General features: G+C 62.6%; 1 protein-coding gene across 1 annotated transcript; it reads left to right on the forward strand.

The window, feature by feature from the left end:
• The first annotated feature begins 1,962 nt into the window (after positions 1–1,962).
• FBXL16 (F-box and leucine rich repeat protein 16) lies at positions 1,963–18,798 on the forward strand. The gene is made up of 7 exons (XM_053957578.1): positions 1,963–3,465; positions 4,335–4,388; positions 13,592–14,302; positions 15,097–15,605; positions 15,924–16,008; positions 16,544–16,607; positions 17,385–18,798. The coding sequence occupies exons 3-7, from the start codon at positions 13,607–13,609 to the stop codon at positions 17,531–17,533; spliced, it is 1,503 nt and encodes a 500-aa protein (XP_053813553.1). The 5' UTR covers positions 1,963–3,465; positions 4,335–4,388; positions 13,592–13,606; the 3' UTR covers positions 17,534–18,798.
• Positions 18,799–19,157: the final 359 nt, after the last annotated feature.

Consider the following 19,157-nt stretch of genomic DNA (forward strand, 5'->3'; position numbering starts at 1 on the left):
GAGGAGTGGGGGGGTCCGAGTGCCGGCCGCCCCCGGGAGCTCCCCGGCGCCGCCGGCCCCTGGTGGGTGTCCGCTTGGCCCCGGAGCCCTGGGGCCGCTCCGGGATGCTCGGGCTCGCAGTGCCCTCTGGTGACCGCGGGCACAGCGGCCGGGAGCCGCCACCCCCGGGCGAGGGAATCCGGGGGACTCGGGTGGGGCTGGGGAAAAGCACGTCCCGCCGGGGAGCAGAGCTTCAACTCGTCCAGCGGGACCTCCGAAGAGCAGCCGGTGCCACCCCTGCCCTGGACGGGGATATCTCACACCGGGCCGGGCTGCTCCAGCTCCGTGGGGCGCCCACAGTTCCTCCAGCTTCTCACTGCCTCCCCCACAACGCCTTTCCTCCTTTTATCCGATCTAAACGCACCCTCTTCCAGCTGAAAACTGCTTCCCCTTCTTCTGTCTCTACAGTTCCTGGTGAAAGCCTCTCTCTGTCACCCTTCCAAGATCCCTTAGGTATCACCAGAATGCCAGAAGGTTTCCTCCAGGCTGGATGGCCCCAGCTCTCCCAGCCTTTCCCCACAAGACAGCTTCTTCCAGCCCCCTGAGCATTTCCATGTCCCCTCTGGATCCGCTGTGACTCATCCAGGATTGCTCTGTCCCAGACCCATCTGCCACTCGCGGAGCACTCTGTGCTCCATCCAGGAGCTTCCTTTGGATTTTGACGATACTGTCTCTTCCTTTGGGTCACCCCAAATCCTGGGCAGCTCCCCTCACCACTCCTGGAGTTTCTGGAAGGTCCCTGGGACATCCACACTGCCCACAAAATGTCCTTGTGGGGTGGCTCTGGGCGCCCTCCATGCTGTGCCATGAGTGGGTGATGGCGTGGGCAGGAACGCTCCAGGCCCTCCTGGAAAGGCAAAAGGGACATTTGGGACAGCTGGGACCTTGGAGGGCTGCTCAGGGGCTGGGGGTCCCCAGCCTGTCCCCATGCAGCTTCCCATCCCCCCAGGCTGCGTGGGGAGCTCTCCCGCCCCACCGAGCACCCGAAGGAGCTGCGGCTGTGGGAGGCACCCACCTTGTCTTTAAAAAATAGCTCAGGAGCCTCAGCTCAGCTCCCAGCCCATGCCTGAGGACGTGCAGGGACAACCGCAGCTCCTCTCCATGGGAGACAGCTGGCTCTGTCCCCTCTCAGTGTCCCCTCTCACCCAGACCCCCAGGCTGGTGTCCCCGAGAGTGGGAATGTGCCCTGGGAAGGCTTGGGGAGCTCAGGGAGCCTGTCAGGAGGGGATGCACGGGGAGGGTCCTCAAGGCAGGGCAAGGGTCCCCAACGGCAAGGTGGGGATCCCCGAAGCAAAGATGGGGTCCACGTGTCAAAGCAGGGGTCCACATGGAAAGGAGGGGATCCCATGGCAAGGAGGGGTCACCATGGTAAGCTGAGGGTCCCATGGCAAGGTGGGGTCAGCATGGCAAGGTGGGGGTCCCCACTAGTGAGAGAAGGCTCCCAGGAAAGGATGAGGCTCCCAGCAGCTGGAGGAGAGTCCTCATGGCTGATTGAGAGTCCCCACAATAAGATGAGGGTCCCCAGAGTGAGAACAGGGTCCAATGGTCACGGCCGCAGTGTGGCCATCCCCATCTCTCTGTGAGGACCCCCACAGAAGCCTGAAAGCCGCCACGTCCTCGCCCACCCTCACCCGCACGTGGCCTGCATGGGGGGAACCTGAAGGGGAATCAGATCCTTGGCCGGAAAGAGCTCTGATCCCTGTGGGGTCAGCACAGAAGGGGCTGCGCCCAAGGGTGGCAGTGCGGTGACCCCAGGCTGGACAGACCCCCCTGCTCCCCCTGCCACCGTGGGGCCCGTGCGTGCATCCTGTGGGGCAGCGAATGGAGCTGCCTATTGATTCGCAGCCCGGGCTAAAAATAACTTTCAACTCTTCATCCCGAGCTGTGAAAAATCCCCCATTGCTAGGCGACGGGTTACCGGGAGACAGCGGCGCTAGGCGACGGCGGTTGCTGCGGCGACGGCCCCCCCGGCGCACTGCGGTCCAGCGCGGCCACCGCTGCTCCTGCCGGACCCGCGATGCTCCAGCTGCACTGGGAAGGCTCGGCCCGGGCTCCCGGCGCCGTGGGGACAGGCTGGGTGCGAGCTCCAGCATCCCCGGGGCGCTGCAAAGGCAGGGGAGTAGAGAGCTGCGGGAGCCATGTCACTTGGCTCTCGGCTGCTGGCCTGGCCTGAGTGTGGGGACACTGGCCACCACCCTCCTGGCACTCAGGAGGGACAGGCCTTGTGGAGCAAGGGGGCTCAGGAGGCTTGTGATGGTGACCCGTGGCTGCAGGGTGAAGTGGGGTGACCAGCACCCCACATCAGGCAGCCAGGGTGTGGGTACCCCCTGGACTGGTGGCACCCCAGCCGTGTCCCCTTCCTCAGGGACACACACACATGGAGTCTCCTCTTGCCCAGGGACGAGTCCTGTTGAAGGAGTTTTCAGCTTTCTTGGCATGAAAATGTCCCCAGGACATGGGGCCACAACAATTCGTCCCCTCTGAGTCCTGGAGGTGGCAGGGGTTAGTGACAACGGGCCTGTGCCAGGACCAAGGGGACATCAGGGACCACGCAGGGCCCCACTGCCTCCCAGTGCCTGCCAGCCCCAGTGGCACTTGGCCTGCTCTGGGTGCAGAGTGCGTCCCCAAGGGCTGCACCACAGCCTTTGCTCCCAGGCTGCTGCTGGTCTATTCCCCTGGAGCACCTCCTTGGGGAGCAGGCACCACGAGGGACAGGGCACTGCTGGGGGGACAAGGGACACAAGAGATTGTGGGGGAAAGACCTGCAGTTCCTCAGGCAATGGGGAAACACGTGGCACCTGGATGAGGCCATGGATCCACATGGCCCTGCAGTCACTGTCCCCTCCAGCATTTGTCACCCACTCGGCAGGGTGTGCTGAGGATGTGAGTGTGAGTGTGAGTGTGAGTGTGAGTGTGAGTGTGTGTGCACAGTCTCCTCCCCCAAGCCCCCTCCCAGCTGCCAGTATGAAACCCAACCTGCCTTATAAATAATGGAAGCAGGAGGCAGGCAGCTCCCTCAGCCTCCCCAGGGCCAGCCGGGCACCGCGGCCGAGCCCGACCTGCTGCTCACGTGGGGCCATGCCAGGGGAAGGCAGAGGGGACAGGGTTAAATGTGGCTGCTGACCAGTTCTCTCCAGTCTGGGGAGCAGTGGTGAAGCTGGGCCCAAGCTGGGGGGGCTGGGTGGGTGCTGAGATGGGGGTGCTGGGACATGAGGGACAGCAGTGGGACAACCCCAGCAGGTCGCAGTGCCAGACGTGGCTTGGGCAGGTGATTCCCCCCAGCATGTGGGCACAGCCTGGCCTGGGTGCCTGCTGCCCCTGGGGGTGATGTGCCTCAGGGGCTGTCAGCAGAGCCTGAGGTGGCTGCCGGGGTGAGCAGGGTCTGCAGCAGGATCTGCACCAGGATCTCCAGCATGCCATGCCCTGGTGGGGAGAGAGCCAGAGCAAGCATCTGTCTGTCCTTCCAGCCTTCCATCCATCCATCCCTCCATTCAGCTTTCCAACTCTCCCTCCCTTCATTTCTCCATCCACGCCATCCCTCCATCCCTCCCTCAATCCCTCCAACCATGCCTCCATTTCTTCTTCCACCCCTCCATCCCTTCCTCTCACCATTCTTCCCTCCATTTCTTCATTCCTCCATCCTCTCCAACCCCTCCATCCTTATCTCTCCATGCTTCCCTCCATCCCTCCACCTCTTCATTCATCCTTCCACCCCTCCATTTCTCCCTCCAGCCCTCCCTGCATCTCTCCATTCTTCCCTCCATTTTTTCCATCCCTCCTTCGATCCTTCCACCTCTCCATCCCCCCTCCATCCTTCCATCCCTCCCTCCATCCCCCATCCTTCCACCCCTGCATTCCCCCACCCACCACCCCTCTCTCCCTGCACACCCAGCTGCCAGCCCAGCCCTGCCCGTACCCCCCCGCACCATTCCCCGTGTCCCGCACCCTCACCTCGCCTCTCCCGGTGCCGCTGCCGGTGCTTTCCCAGCGCGCTCCATTATCGCTGCCGGTGACCGTGTCCCTTTAACAGCCTCCGCTGGTGACACGCGTGTGCGTGTGTGCAAACGCGCGTGTGCGTGTGCTCCCAGCTCCCTGGGCTGGCTGGCAGCAGGGCCCCCCTTCTCCATCCCCCCGGATCCGGATCCGGCCCCATTCCCCCCCTCCACTCCCCGCTTATTTTTCCTGTTGTTTCGCGGGGTTGGGGCGGGGGCCGGGCGGGATCCGGCCCCTTTGCCAACGGGGATTTTTGGGGGGATTATTCGCCGTTTTCTTCCTGGTGGGATTTTTTGCTGCAGCCGAAAGAAGACGGGCACAAGGCATGGCATGAGCTTCGGGAGACAGGGCTGGAGGTAAGAGCCGCTCGGGAAAACCCTTTACGACACAAAGCCGGTGCCGGGGTCGATGCCGATGCCGGGGTCGGTGCCGGTGCCTGTTCCACCGGTACCGATACCGGCACCGGCACCGGCACCGCAGCCACCCCCAGCCGCATCCCGCATCATGGAGCCGCGTTATATAACGGCAGCGGAGCCGGCCCGGCCCCGGGGCTCCCGGTCCGGTGGCCCCCCCTCCGCCCCCGCCTCCCGGTAGCTCAGCAGAGGATGGTGGTCGGTGTGACCCTCCCCCGCCCCAGTGATGCTGCCCCCTCCGCCCCCTTGGTTTGGGGAGGGGGGGATGTGGGGGGTGAGGCGATGTGTTGTGTGTCCCCCCCCCGCCCCAGCATGGCCGGGCATCAGCGGGTGGGTAAAGGCAGGGAAAAGGGGGGATCAGGTGGATCCCGCGGGATGCAGGGCTGCTCTGGGATGGAGGTGTAAAGGGATATCGCTGTAAGGACACGGTCGCCCCAGTGTGGGGCTGATGCTTGCCCCCTTCCACCTCTGCTGCCTGCCTCTAAAATTCTTCTTGTCCTCCCTGGTGGCACCACTGGCATCCCCAACGCTGCATTCAAACACCCAAACACCCCAAAACCTCGGTGTGGCTTTCTGTGGACACAGGGTGACACCAGCCAAGGGATGGGGGAACAGGGACAGCTTCCCCCATTCCCAGAGCCCAGGGATGGAGGAAGGGGAAGGCCCTGGCTGGGATGGGGCCGAGGGGGCTGAGCTCCACAGCAGGGTCCTGCAGACCAGCATGGGGCCATGGATCTCCCATCAGTCCACGATGGGAACACGGAGTTTGTTTTGGTGGGGCAGAAGATGGGGACGGGCAGAGGGATCAGTGCATGGGGTTGGGGACCAGGCAGAGTCGACCCCATGGAATGGCTGGGGCTGAGCATGGCTGGGGGAAACTGAGGCACGGGGTTCTGGCAGCAACCAGCTAGATACCGCCAAGATCTTGGCCATGTGGGGGTCCAGGGGTGCCATGGGGTTGAGGTACTGGGCTGAGGTAGCTCTGACTCTCAAGCATCTGCTGGTGCTGGTGGGACATGGCAGTGCCTGGGCAGGGAAGGCCGGAGCATGGCAGTCCCTGCAGCACAGATTCTCCTGGCAGACCCTCTCCATGCCCACCCTCTGCCCAGGGTCTGGGGGGTCTTGGGGCCCCTGCACAGGGCCCCTGCACAGCACCCCGAGGGGCTCAGCATGCAGCAGGCTGGGCGCAGTGGGCACAGAGCGAGCACTGTGCCATGCTGGCATCTTCCCTCCTCTGGAAGCTGGGTGCTGATTTCACTCCGGCTACCAGGAAGAGGGAGGGAGGTGGCTTTGGAGTGGGGAGGACTCGCTCAAGCATCCATTTTTAATGAGCTAGATATCTGTTTTTCCCCGAACTGGCTTCCCCCACATCGATCCCTTTGCCTGCTCCCCTCCCCGTGCCAGCAGCTCCACGGCAGAGGGGAGCAGCAGGACAAGCACCCCTGGCAGTGGGACCCTCCTGCCTCCCCAGAGTCCTGGGGAAGGAGTGACCCTCACTTGGGCCAGGGTAAGGTGAGAGTGGGGAAAGGATTCCCTTGTCCCCTCCAGTGGGGTCACAGTCATGTTGACCATCCTGTGGGGAGGTGGCCAGACAGAAGGACAACTGGAGTGGGAGCACTTTGAGTTTGGAGGTTGGATCCTGCCCCTCTGCTCTGTAGATTTAAGCTCTGCCTAGCTCAGCATCTGGCAGCTCCATGGCAAAGCCACATCGTCCTGCCTGTGGCTGTGTCCCCATCTCCGATCTCCTACTGCTCCCAGCAGTGCCTGTGCAGAAGAAGCCGCACCCGGAGAGGGGAGAGGGAATTTGGGAGGCGAGTGGGTGCTGCTGGTGTGGGAGGGAGCAGGATTGGGTGTGCAGGCGAGCAGAGCTCCTTGGCAGCATCCCACCCCCTCCCAACCTCTGCCCACCTGCCACGGGGACCAGCCACGTGTGCTGGGTGCTCCAGGGCTGGCAGCTCATGGGAGGAGCTCAGGGCTGAAGAGGAGAGTGTTTGGGGAGGGCACAGTCCAGCAGAAGCTGTTTCTCCAGGGTTTCTCCCTCCTGGGGGGGTGATCCCTGCCCAGCTCTTGGACAAGGGAAGCAGGAGGCCAGGGGCTTGTGCTGGGAGCAGGATCAGGATGGTGCCTGATGGTTTTTGGAGCCTGTGCTGACATTTAGCACCCACAGCGCACCGAATCAAGGAGTGCCATGGCTGGACACTGCCTGGCCTGGTGTCCCACCAGCCTCATGCCAAGGGCCCCTGCTTTACCCCAACCCCAGCTCCCAGCCAGACCCCAGAACCCAGGGGCAAAGGGGCATCAGTGCTTGTGTGGCTGTCACTGTGTCTGGAGGGATGAAGGGTTTGGGGAGGCACAAGTCCCAGCAGCACCTGAGGAGCACATCCACATCCTGCGCTTGGAGAAAGCTCTCCTGGCTCCTCAGGGGATCTTGCATTTCACCCCTTCCTGGGCCCAGGAGAGGCAGAGGGAAGGGCGTGGGGCACACTGGGAGCTGTTATTGGGCTCTGACTGGGCTTGTAGTGAGAGGAGGCCAGGCTGGGTAGGATTCAGTACATGAGGAGCTGCTCCCTCTTCTCCTTGCCTCGGTCAGTGGGGAGCAAGCTTGGCTTAAGCACGAGCATCCTTCCATGGTGTGAGAGTGAAGATCTCTGGAGGAGGCTGGAAGGGAAGGGAGCAGGGGTCCAGCTCTGCCCTAGACCTGTCCCTCCTGTACTCCTTTTGAGTGGGGAATTCCTCCCAAGGGGACAAGGGGCTGCCTGGAAAAAGGAGAGATGTCAGAATTTGCTGTCTCTGGGAGAAGGGGGTTTAGCAGAGAAGCTGAAAGCTGCTGCAGGAGGGGCTTGGTGGTCAGAGGGAACCCTGTTGGGAGGAAGTTTCGCTTGGCCAGGCTTGGGGCTGGAGGTCTGCCTCCCCCATGCTGAGGGCTGGGGGACAGGAGCTGCATCTCCCAGTGCTCCCAGTGCTCCCAGTTCTCTCAGCAAAGCCCAAAGCGGTGGGGACCTGAGCAGAGCTCGGTGCTGGCACCTCAGCCAGCTTTTCCCAGCAGCCTGGGGATGGGGCTGACCCTGCAAAGCCTGAGCCTGACCTTTGGGAAGGCTGAGGGACCTGAGAGATTGCAGTGCTGGGGGTTCCTATCATGACAGCTCCTCTGCTTGGCCATGAGCTGCAAGACCCAGCTGGATTCACCAGCCTGCCGGGCACTGAGAGCAGCTCCCAGCAATGGGACTCAAACCAGTCATTTCCCAGCCCCTCCTAAGCCTCTTTGTCCACTGCGAGGTGGGATGAGCGCCTTGGCACCGTTGGGAGCCACCAAGGGAGCGGGAAAGCTGCTCTCAGCCCTTAGGTCTCCCCAGGAGCTCTCAGGACAGCCCCAGGAGGGAGTTTCCCAGCTCCCATCACACAAACACCAGGTCTCCATGGCCAGGTGGAGAGGCAAGGCCCTTCCCCACCCTGAATTCCTGGATTGTGCAGCAAGGAAAAGATAGCACTGAGTTTGGAGCTGTGCTCCGAGCCTCTGTCCCAGCTCACCCATGTGAGTGCCAAGGCTGGAGCACAAATCCACCTGTGCACACACACACAGACAGGTACAGCATCTCCCTACCCAAACACAACCACTGCCCTCCATCTCCGGGGGAGCCAGTGGCTCCTCCAGAGCCTTCAGCGGCTCCTCTGCATTGCTGGGGTGACCCAAGCCCTCTGAAGGGACCCAGCCTCGGGGCTGGGTGCTGGCACGCTGCTCACAGCACGGGCAATGTTCCGATCCAGCGGGATCAGAGCCGGAGGCAGCTGCACACCGCGGAGCTCTGCAGCGGGATGTCTTCATCGCTGCCATGTGCTCGGGCGGCAGCTTCAGCCCCCGAGCAAAGCCCGCCTGGCCTCGCTGCCGGCCGGGGCCACCGCGCGGGGCCGGGGGAGCCTCGGGAAGCTCATCCCTTCAGGAGTGCCGGACAAAAGGCTCGGCTGCGTGCTCCGCCACAGCACTACGTGTCGGGTGTGTTTTCTCCGCCTGTGGAGCAACTTGATTTGCTGCATTAGTAAAAATAGACGGGCTAATGAATTCAGCTGATGCAACCCTGGGCGCGCGTGCACACGGCGTCTCCGGCTGCGCGTGTGTGAGTGTGAGTGTGAGTATGAGAGTGTGAGAGTGTGAGTGAGAGTGTGAGAGTGTGAGAGTGTGAGTGTGAGTGTGAGTGTGTGAGTGTGTGAGTGTGAGTGTGTGAGAGTGTGAGAGTGTGAGAGTGTGAGAGTGTGAGAGTGTGAGTGTGATGTGAGTGTGAGAGTATGAGAGTGCGAGTGTGAGTATGAGAGTGTGAGAGTGTGAGAGTGTGAGAGTGTGAGTGTGTGAGAGTGTGAGTGTGATGTGAGTGTGAGTGTGTGAGTGTGAGTGTGAGTGTGAGTGTGAGTGTGAGAGTGTGAGTGTGAGAGTGTGAGAGTGTGAGAGTGTGAGTGTGATGTGAGTGTGAGAGTGTGAGAGTGCGAGTGTGTGACTGTGTGAGTGTGATGTGAGTATGTGAATGTGTGAGTGTGTGTGAATGTGTGAGTGTGTGTGAATGTGTGAGTGTGCGAGTGTGTGAGTGTGAGTGTATGAATGTGTGTGAGAGTGTGAGTGTGAGTGTGTATGTGAGAGTGTGTGAGTGTGTGAGTGTGTGAGTGTGTGAGTGTGAGTGTGAGTGTGAAAGTGTGAGTGTGTGTGAATGTGTGTGAGTGTGTGAGTGTGATGTGAGTGTGAGTGTGAGAGTGTGAGTGTGAATGTGAGTGTAAGAGTGAGTGTGAGTGTGTGTGTGAGTGTGAGTGTGCATGTGTGTGAGTGTGTGAGTGTGAGTGTGAGTGTGAGCCGTGGCTTGTGCCAGGGCACCCCCCCGCTCCCCGCGGGCTGTGCGGCTCCCCGTGTGCGTGTCTACCCCCCCGTGGGTGTGTGAGTGTGAGCAGGCAGCGATGGCTGCTCGCTCCGCACGGCTCTGCCACCTGAAACCCTTCGGCAGCAGCTCTGGATCCTGGCAGGGCGATAACAAGGCTCTGAGGCGGGCTGGGGGCAGCAGTGGGGGCTGCAGGGACCCGCTGGGGTGACAGCAAGGTCTCACGGGGACTTTGTGGGGCAGTCACGGATTCTCTCTGGGATCTGCTGGGGCAGTAGCAGATCTGCCTGCTGGCTTGTAGTAGGATCTCTTTGGAGGATCTGTTGGGGCAATACTGGATCTTCACAGAGCCCTGGATGCAGGTTCCCTTACAAGGACCTGGTGCGGCAGGAGTGGATCCTTCCAGGGCCCGGCGCGACAGGGCCGCGTGCTGGGGGGGACAGGAGCGCGGGTCCTTCCGGGGCCGCTGTCCGCGGTGCTGAGCGGGGCCGCTGTCCGCGGTGCTGAGCGGGGCCGCTGTCCGCGGTGCTGAGCGGGGCCGCTGTCCGCGGTGCTGAGCGGGGCCGCTGTCCGCGGTGCTGAGCGGGGCCGCTGTCCGCGGTGCTGAGCGGGGCCGCTGTCCGCGGTGCTGACCCATCAGGGCCGGGATCCCGGGGGCTCCCACGCTGGCCAGTCCGGGATCTCCCTTGGCCTCCGGTCTGGCTGTCCAGATCGGAGCTCAGCCCCGATCCCTGCTGCAGCAGGATAACTGTCCGATCCAGGAGCCAGGGATCTCCCAGGCAATGCACTAGCAGGGTGGCCGATGGCCCTGCCCGTGTCTTAAGGCCCTCATCCCTCCTCACTACCACGTGGAGATAGTAAACTCGCCAACAGGTTGAGCAAGCTCTGCCTTCCTGGCAGTTTCCATCCCGTTCATCCCAGCATCCTCATTGTCTGTGCAATGTTTGTGGTGACAGGCTCTCAGACCCCAGCTTTCTTCTCTCTCCCTGCGTCAAATCCACCCCCCACCGCTGCATCATCACTTACCGTGGGTGACAAACCCCTCCAAACCTCTCTGTCAGTGACGTATCCTGTGAAATGTGCACCCTGGAGTGGATCCGGGAGGCTGGAGGGCTTTGATCTTTGCTTTTGTCAGGTTTTCTCTCACTGGGCTGGGAGCTGGCACTCCACTGCTAGAAAACGCTTCCCCGTGAGAGAGAAAAGGGGGGCTGAGACAGAGGGGGCTGCAAATCTGGGCCCATCCTGTGGGACCCCAGAGCAAGGATGGTTGCACCAAGTGCTGAACAATCCTGATGATGATGGTGTGCTTGGTCCAGTCATGCAATCTGTAAACAGTGAGATGACAGGGAGAAGGGAAAGGGACAAATCTCTGCTCTCCTGCTGCTTTGCAGTGGCCAAAAAGCATATGGAGGTGTTCATGGAACTGCTGGAACATATGGGAGGGTCTATGTTGACACCTCCAAGGCAGACACCTTTGGGTTTGCCTGTCCATCCGCTGTCTCTGGGTGGGAGTGTCTGGGGAGGCGCAGGGTGGGCTCTGGGTGTCCCTGCACTCAGCAGCTCTGACCTCCAGGGGCTGTGGGAGCTGCATTTTGGACATCAGAGCAATGTGGCCTCAGCCCTGGGCTGCAGGCCGGGTCTTTCCTGTGGCACAGGAGGGCAGATGCCAGCACTGCCCCTTGCTGCCAGAGACAGCAGCTATTGGACCCACTCCCCTCCCAGCCCGTGCCCACAGCCCACCTTCTCCACACTGGGGTCTTTCCCCAAGCACAATTCCATGCCTAGGCGTGGTAGGAGCACCCAAATTCTTCCCAGCTCATCTCCCCGGAGAGAAATGCCCGCCTGGCTTCCCCCCACCGCTGCCCAGATCCTCCTGTGCCCAGACGCTCGACTCTCTGTTCATCTTTCAATTTGAAGTGACTTCCAACTCACTCAAGGTTCGGGATTTCTGTGCTCTGTTCAGGCAGCCTGAGCTCCCTGGGCTGTGGGCCTGGCTCAGCTTTCCAAGGAAAGCTGTTGAACCCCCTGAGCCCCCCTGACCCCCCCTGAGCCCCCCTGAGCCTCCCTGAGCTCGGCTCAGGGACCAGCCGAGTTCCGAGCTGCTTGGATGCCATGCCAAAATCTCCTGCTGGCTGCATGTGAATCCAGCGACTTGTCAGCATCTGTCTCCTCCTGTGACTGTCCCCTTGGGCTCCCGAGGCCCAGGGCTGCCCCTCTGCCACCACCTGCCCTCTCCCCGGGGCTAGCCAGCGTGCCCAGCGGCTCTGGCTGCGGGCTCGGTGCCGCAGGGACAGCTTCTCCGCGCCACCTGCTAATTGTCTATTTGGATTGGTGCTCTGTGAGACACCCCGGTGCACGTTCTGTTTACTTCCCTAATTGCTGCCAAGCACCGAGCCGCTGGTTTCAAGTTTCTCTCTTCTCTCCCCTCCCCTTCTCCTGCTTTCAAGCGAATTTAACACATGTCCAAGCATCGGCGGCCCAGCTGCGCTGTCGGGCAGCGTGAGCGGAGGCAGCAGCGGCTGCATCCGAGCCGGGAGCGGCGCCAGACTGTCTGCACAGGGTTGGGCTCGTCCCCGGAGGCTGGATCTCGGCGGGACGCTGCCACCGAGCCGGGCTGTCTGCGGCACCTCCGCTCGCACCACGGCAGAGGCTGCGGCAGCTCCCACCAGCCCCGTCCCACGGCCCCGCTGCGCCCGGAACGGTGTCCTCGGGAGGCGCCGTGTGCCGTTCATCCCGCGGGTTCTCCAGATGTGCCACCGGCATCTGACTGCGCTTCTGAGCTCTTTTTGGGGTGGCTGCTCCCTCCCTGGCTGCTCCAGGAGAGCTGGATGAGGCCGGGGATGCTGTGAGAGTGAAAGGGATGGGCAGCAGGGGGACCGGGCTGCATCCTGCTTCCAGGCTTGGGGACCATGGAGCTTGGTCATGAGCAGGCTACTCTTCTCTCAGGGCCCCTCCACCAGGGCTTGACGTTCTCCATCCCAAATCAAGCAGCTATAATAATTCCCTTGCTTTAATCTCGGGTCTGGGAAGATCTGGCAGGCAAGAAGGTCCTCAGCTCCTGTCACCGATGGATGGATGTGCCAACCACCCCTTGGGGCTTCAGGGCCAGCTCCCTGTGCCCTGCTCCATGCACTGGAAGCTCCATGCATTCCCGTGCTTCAGCTCCTAGTGCCCCCAGGGGCTGCCAGGATCAGCTTTTTTGGCAGGGTTTGGCATGGCATTGGCACGCGGGCTGCGGGCAGGGCAGGCAGCAGTCGGGCAGGGCCCTGTGCCAGGCCCTGGCTGGGCAGGGGGAGGGGGCTGAGCCCCCATCAATAATTCACCTCCATATTTATAGAGGGAAATGCGTTGAATAATGGATGGCGGGCGCGGCGGGGCCGTTGGGAAGCTCGGCCTTGCTGCCACTGCAATATTTATTGGCCCGGTTTGCCGGGTGCTGCCTCAAGGCTCCACAAAGATCGGCGGCGCTACGGCTGGCACAGGCTCACTGCTGAGTGCTTGGCTGGCACGGTGGGCACAGGCAGCTCTGCTCCTCTTCCTCTGCCCGCTCCCCTCCACAAAAATGCACTGGGGGCTGGAGCTCCTCTGCTCTGGAGCCAGGCTGGGAGAGCTGGGAGTGCTCACCTGGAGAGGAGAAGGCTCCAGGGAGAGCTCAGAGCCCCTTGCAGGGCCTAAAGGGGCTCCAGGAGAGCTGGAGAGGGACTGGGGACAAGGCATGGAGGGACAGGACACAGGGAATGGCTTCCACTGCCAGAGGGCAGGGATGGATGGGATATTGGGAAGGAATTGTTCCCTGGGAGGGTGGGCAGGCCCTGGCACAGGGTGCCCAGAGAAGCTGTGGCTGCCCCTGGATCCCTGGAAGTGTCCAAGGCCAGGCTGGAGCAACCTGGGATAGTGGAAGGTGTCCCTGCCCATGGCATGGATGTGGAATGAGACAGGCTTGGAGGTCCCTTCCAATGCAAACCAGTCTGTGGCTCCTTCTCCGTCTGCCATCGGCCATGCTGGATTCTAGGCTCAGAATTCTCCCTGTGAATGACCAGGGAGAAATCCCCATCCATCCCTCATCACAGGGGACACCAGGGCCATGCAGCTTCTGGGAGGACCCTGCTCTGTGTCCCGGACATGTCCCCTCTGTGGCTGTGTCCTGCAGCCCTGCACCACCTGGTCCCATGTGCCACCCTGCTCAGGGCCCCCAGGATCTCCCCCCAGCTGGTACCACCACCTCCCCCAGCCATGGCCACCCCCCCCCCAGCAGACCCACAGCCCTCATCCCACACCCCTGTGTTACAGAGAGACCTGTGGAAGATGTCGAACCCGAGAAACGGCGACACCAAGCCCCCATGTTTGCCCCGCAATGGACTGGTGAAGATCCCCACACAACCCAACGGCCTCGGCTCCGCCAGCATCACCAAAGGCACCCCTGCCGTGAAAAACCGCCTGTGCCAGCCTTCCTCCGTGCCTGCCATCCTCAGCCCGGCCTTAGCCCACCGCAGCGACCTGCCCATCCCCAGCCTGGCCTCCCCGCTCTCCTTGGCCACCCTGGCCAGCGTCTCCTCCCCTCCTGGCGCTTCCTTGGTGGGACTGAATACGAGCGAAGGCTCGGAGCAGCCCTCTCCGGAGCGGCTGCCAGGCTCGCCCTCGGAAAGGCAGCTGGCCGTGGACGAGAAGATCCTTAACCGCTTGTTCTGGTACTTTTCGGCGTGCGAGAAGTGCGTGCTGGCGCAGGTGTGCAAGGCATGGCGGCGGGTGCTCTACCAGCCCAAGTTCTGGGTGGGCTTGACGCCCGTCCTGCACACCAAAGAGCTCTACAACATCCTGCCTGGTGGAGAGAAGGAGTTCGTCAGCCTGCAGGGCTTCGCCGTCCGCGGCTTCGACGGCTTCTGCCTCGTGGGCGTCTCTGACCTGGACATTTGTGAGTTCATTGACAACTACCCCCTCTCCAAGAAGGGGGTCAAGTCCATGAGCCTTAAGAGGTCGACCATCACAGATGCAGGGTTGGAGGTAGGTGACCCTGCTGAAGTGACTGGGGTGGCTGAGATGTGCTGGTGGCGGGTCAGTCCTGGTGGCCTTGGGGACACACACATGGGCAGAGCTTTCAGTGGTCACAGTGAAGGAGCAGGCAGGTGGCATGGCCACCCCACAGGTGCTGGCAGCACGGGGAGGCCTTGCCTGTGGCTTGGGCAGTGGGATGGGTGCAGCCCATGCAGGGTCAGGGGACTGTTGGGGCTTCATCCCTGCTGCCTGTGGGTGCTGCCAGGAAGGCAGGGCCAGGTGAGGTGGCCGTGCTGCTGGGCGGTGATGTGGCAGTGGGTGACAAGCTCTGGGAACAGGACATTCCTGCTTGGCTGGCTGCTCCCCAGCAAGGAGGTCACCTAAGCAAGGGGCTGAGGGTCAGATAGAGTTGGGGCAATTCAGGGGGCTAGGCAAGGTCCCCACTGAGATCCTTGCCCTGTGCCATGGCCAAACACAGCACCAGCTGCTCCGTGGGCACATCTCACCTGAGCAGTTCCTGTGCTGGGAGCAGGTATCAATCCCAACCCTGCCAGCAGCACCTCGGGCAGTGCTGGGGCTGCACCCAGGGGTCCCTGCCTGTCCCCTCCCATTCCCCACTGATGCTAGCATGTCCTAAGGCAGGCATTGAATCCATGCCAAGGAGGTCCCAGGGAGAAGACTGGACCCAGGCAAGTCTGGGAGCAGTGGGAAGAGCCACGCAGAGCGAGCTGGGGCAGGGGCACAAGGATGCACAAGGGTGGGTGGCAGTGCCTGGCACGGCCTGACCCCCTGCCCCTCGGCAGGTGATGCTGGAGCAGATGCAGGGCGTGGTGCGGCTGGAGCTGTCGGGCTGCAACGACTTCACGGAGGCCGGGCTGTGGTCCAGCCTCAACGCCCGCATCACGGCGCTGAGCGTCAGCGACTGCATCAACGTGGCCGACGACGCCATCGCCGCCATCTCGCAGCTCTTGCCCAACCTCACCGAGCTCAACCTGCAAGCCTACCACGTGACGGACACGGCGCTCGCCTACTTCACCGCCAAGCAGGGCTACACCACCCACACCCTGCGCCTCAACTCCTGCTGGGAGATCACCAACCATGGCGTGGTCAACATGGTCCACAGCCTGCCCAACCTGAGCGTCCTCAGCCTCTCAGGCTGCTCCAAGGTGACGGACGACGGCGTGGAGCTGGTGGCTGAGAACCTGCGGAAGCTGCGCAGCCTCGACCTGTCCTGGTGCCCCCGCATCACCGACATGGCCCTGGAGTACATCGCCTGTGACCTGCACAAGCTGGAGGAGCTGGTGCTCGACAGGTAAAGGGCTGTGCTGAGCCATGCTGTGCCATGCCAAGCCATGCCATGCCATGTTGAGCCATGCCAGGCCATGCCATGCCATGCTAAGCTGTGCCAAGCCATGCCAAGTCATGCCATACCATGCTGAGCCATGCCGTGCATGCCACGCCGTGCCATGCCGTGCCAAGCTGTGCTGTGCCATGTCACCCCATGACAAACCATGCCGTGCCAAGCCGTGCCATGCTGAGCCATGCTGGAAGCAGAGGGTGCAGCATGGGGGCCATGGTTTGGGGACACCCATGGGTGACCAGCTGGCCCTGACACCCCGTGTCCTGGCAGGTGCGTGCGGATCACCGACACCGGCCTCAGCTACCTGTCCACCATGTCATCCCTGCGGAGCCTTTACCTGCGCTGGTGCTGCCAGGTAGGTGTGGAACACAGCTGTGCCCGTCCTGGCTCGGCACGGCAGAGAGGGCATGGTGGCACTTCCCTGGGGATGGGCCATGAGCTCAGGGCGGGCTCCCGGGGCTGGCTGAAGACCCCAAGACTTGGTGCCAGGAAGCAGAGAGCTCCTGTGAGCTCAGCAGGACTCAGCCCTGGCACCCTGACCCTGCATCCTTGCCCCAGCACCAGTATCCCCAGAGCCGGTACCTGCTGCAGGCTCCCTGCCCTGGCTCCCTGCTCCCTGTTGCACAGCCCAGACCCAGTACCCTGGCCCTGCACCCAGAATCCTGCCCCAGCATCCTGCTGCAACATCCCACATCCTGCTCAGGCTCCCCTCCCCAGCACCCAGCTCCCTGCAGCCTGTCCCATCACAGGGCCAGCACACTGCCCCAGCACCCAGCTTCAGGTTCCCAGCCCTGGCACCAGTTCCCTACCCAAGCTTGGCAATGCTGAGCCCTGGTGCTGCGGTTGTCCCCACTGTCCCCTGCTCATCTCCATCCCATCTTCTTTTCCAGGTGCAGGATTTTGGCCTGAAGCACCTCCTGGGCATGAGCAGCCTGCGCCTCCTCTCGCTGGCTGGTGAGACCTTGACCCTCTACCAGGGACCGGAGACCCCACAGGGCTGGGGAGGCACAGGGCATGGGCACAGAGACAGCCCTGGGGACAGCCAGCATCCCCCCAAGCCAGCAGGCACCTGCACCCAGCCCAGCCTCTGGGGAAAGATGCACGGCTGGGCTCTTGGGGTGCGGTGTTTTTTGGGGTGGTGGTGTTTTGGGAGCTGTTTTTGTAATTCAAGTTTTCTGGGGTGTTGGTTTTTGAGGAGCTGTTCTACGGGGCACTGGTTTTTTGGGATGCTTTAATTTGGTGGGGTTTTTTTTTGTTTTTTTGGTTTTTTTGTAATACTGGTGCTTTGAGATGTTGGGTTTTTAGGCTGACCTTGGGGTGCAGGTGTTTTGGAGCACTATTCTTTAGCATGCTGGTTTTCTGGGTTCCAGTGGGGTTTTTTTGGGTGCTAATTTCGATGGTCTTGGTATTTTGGGTGCTGGTGCTTTAAAGTACTGGTTTTTGTGTGCATTTTTGTGTGCGTTTTTGAGTGCTGGATTCTTTGGACACTGATATTTTGAGTGATTTTTGAACTGCTAGGGGTTTTGGGGTTATTTTTTTTAGCATGCTGTTTTTTTGGGTTCTGTCCTTTGGGTGTGGTGAGTTTTGAGGTGCTGGGATTTTGAGGTCTTGATCCTTTGGTCATGTCTGGGAGGATTTTGGTGTTTTGGTATGCCAGTGCCTTTGAGATGCTATTTTTTGGGATGCTATTTTTGGGGTTCTGGGCTGACAGTGCACCCTGTCCCCTTGCAGGCTGCCCCTTGCTGACCACCACGGGGCTGTCGGGGCTGGTGCAGCTGCAGGAGCTGGAGGAGCTGGAACTCACCAACTGCCCCGGGGCCACCCCGGAGCTCTTCAAGTACTTCTCCCAGCACCTCCCGTGCTGCATGGTGATCGAGTAGCGCCGGACCCGGCCCACCCCGCGCCCACCCCGGCCGCCATCGCCCACCCCATCTCCCTCCGGCTGCTGGGGGATTCGAGAGACGCCCCCGATTCCAACCGAGCCCGGACATCCCCCGCATCGACGCCCCCGAGGGACGCGGGGCTCCGGGGGGAGATGGGGGCAGGCGTCGCCCCCGGCCGGAGCCCCCCGGGTACCATGTAAATTCCCCCCACGCCGCCGCCATCGCCCGTGCTCCTCCCGGTGTCCTGCCAATCCCTTCCGGACATACGAACGGACATCATGGAAGCCCAAAGTGGGAAGGCGACGCTGTGTGACCCCCCCCGGCCGCATCCTGCTCCCCCCGCCCCGGTGCCGAGCGGGCACACGGCCCCGCCACCAAGGATGCTCCTGGGGACCAAAGGATGCTCCCAGGGATGGGCCAGAGGAGGATGCTTATTTTTGGGTGGCGGCGGAGGCTGGATGGGTCCCCTCAGGCCCCTGGAGCGGGGCACCGAGCTCACCCCCCACCTCCCCGTGCTGCGTGTCCCCTGCAGCCCCCAGCCCCGCCTTTGGGGCACTTTCTCCTGGTGAATAGGATGTCCCTCTCCGCCCGCCCGCCACCCTCGCATGCTCGCTTGCTTCAGTCTCGTGCTACGGCAGGTTTCGGGGTACCCGGGGGGACGGTGACAAGTGACAGCCCCACTGAGCCCCTCCACGCGGCTTCGCCCCGGCCGGGTCCTGCCCCGGCAGCCGGGCTCCCCTGGCGAGCACCCCCGCCGCCCTGGGGACCCCACTGCACCCCGCGGGGCTGTGGGGTGATGCCACCGCCGAGGAGCGACCCATCCGTCTGGGATGGGACATCCCGGGGGACCAGGGCCGGGTCTGAGCCACCGCGGCGACACCGGCAGCGCAGAGAGACCACAGGAGGTGGCACCCAGGACACACTGCCACCGCCACCGCTCTTCCAGCTGAAAAGCCATCGCCTCGATGCCAGCGGCAAGCGGGGCACCGGGGGGACCCCTGGGCTGCGCCGAGATGGGACCGAGCCGGCGCGGGGCTGAGGTGCCCACGGGGACCCAGCGCGGGAGGGGCTCCGTGACCCCCCCCGCGACATTGCCCGCTGCCACAGCAGCCGTGGGAGGAATTGGGCATGGATACGGACACGGACATGGGCACGGACACGGGATGGGCACGGACACGGACACGGACACGGACACGCTTTCGGTTTGTTTTGCCTTTGTACCGGCCGGGAAGGAACTGCTGCACCAACTGCCGCCTCCGCTCCCTGCTTTGTCCGAAACGCCCCTTTCTGACCCCCAAACGGCACAAAGTGGCCCTGGAAGGGGTTTTGGGAGTCCCCGGGGCTGCGGGACAGTGTGGCACTGCTGGGGCTTGGAGCTCCCCGGCACGGGGGTGGAGGGCTGCCTGCACCCCCAAACCCAGCAGTGTCCCTGGGCACGGGAGCCAGGCAGGACAGCGGCACGCAGGGGGTCCTGCAGGTGACAGCAGCAGTTTTGGGGTGCCATAGCCCTGCACAAGCCCCTGGTCCCAGGTTACACTGACGGCCCCAGCACGGCCCCCATACCCTCCCCTGCACCCCTATGGCAGTGGCCCCCATACCCCCTGCACCCCTACTCCCCTGT

The sequence above is a fragment of the Vidua chalybeata genome, chromosome 16 (assembly GCF_026979565.1).
Source record: "Vidua chalybeata isolate OUT-0048 chromosome 16, bVidCha1 merged haplotype, whole genome shotgun sequence".
Taxonomy (NCBI): Eukaryota; Metazoa; Chordata; class Aves; order Passeriformes; family Viduidae; genus Vidua; species Vidua chalybeata.

Coding starts and splice junctions, on each gene's coding strand:
- FBXL16 (XM_053957578.1), top strand. CDS start 13,607: ATGTCGAACCCGAGAAACGGCGACACCAAGCCCCCATGTTTGCCCCGC. Junction 15,606..15,923: donor GAGGAGCTGGTGCTCGACAG/GTAAAGGGCTGT, acceptor GTGTCCTGGCAG/GTGCGTGCGGATCACCGACA. Junction 16,608..17,384: donor GCGCCTCCTCTCGCTGGCTG/GTGAGACCTTGA, acceptor GTCCCCTTGCAG/GCTGCCCCTTGCTGACCACC.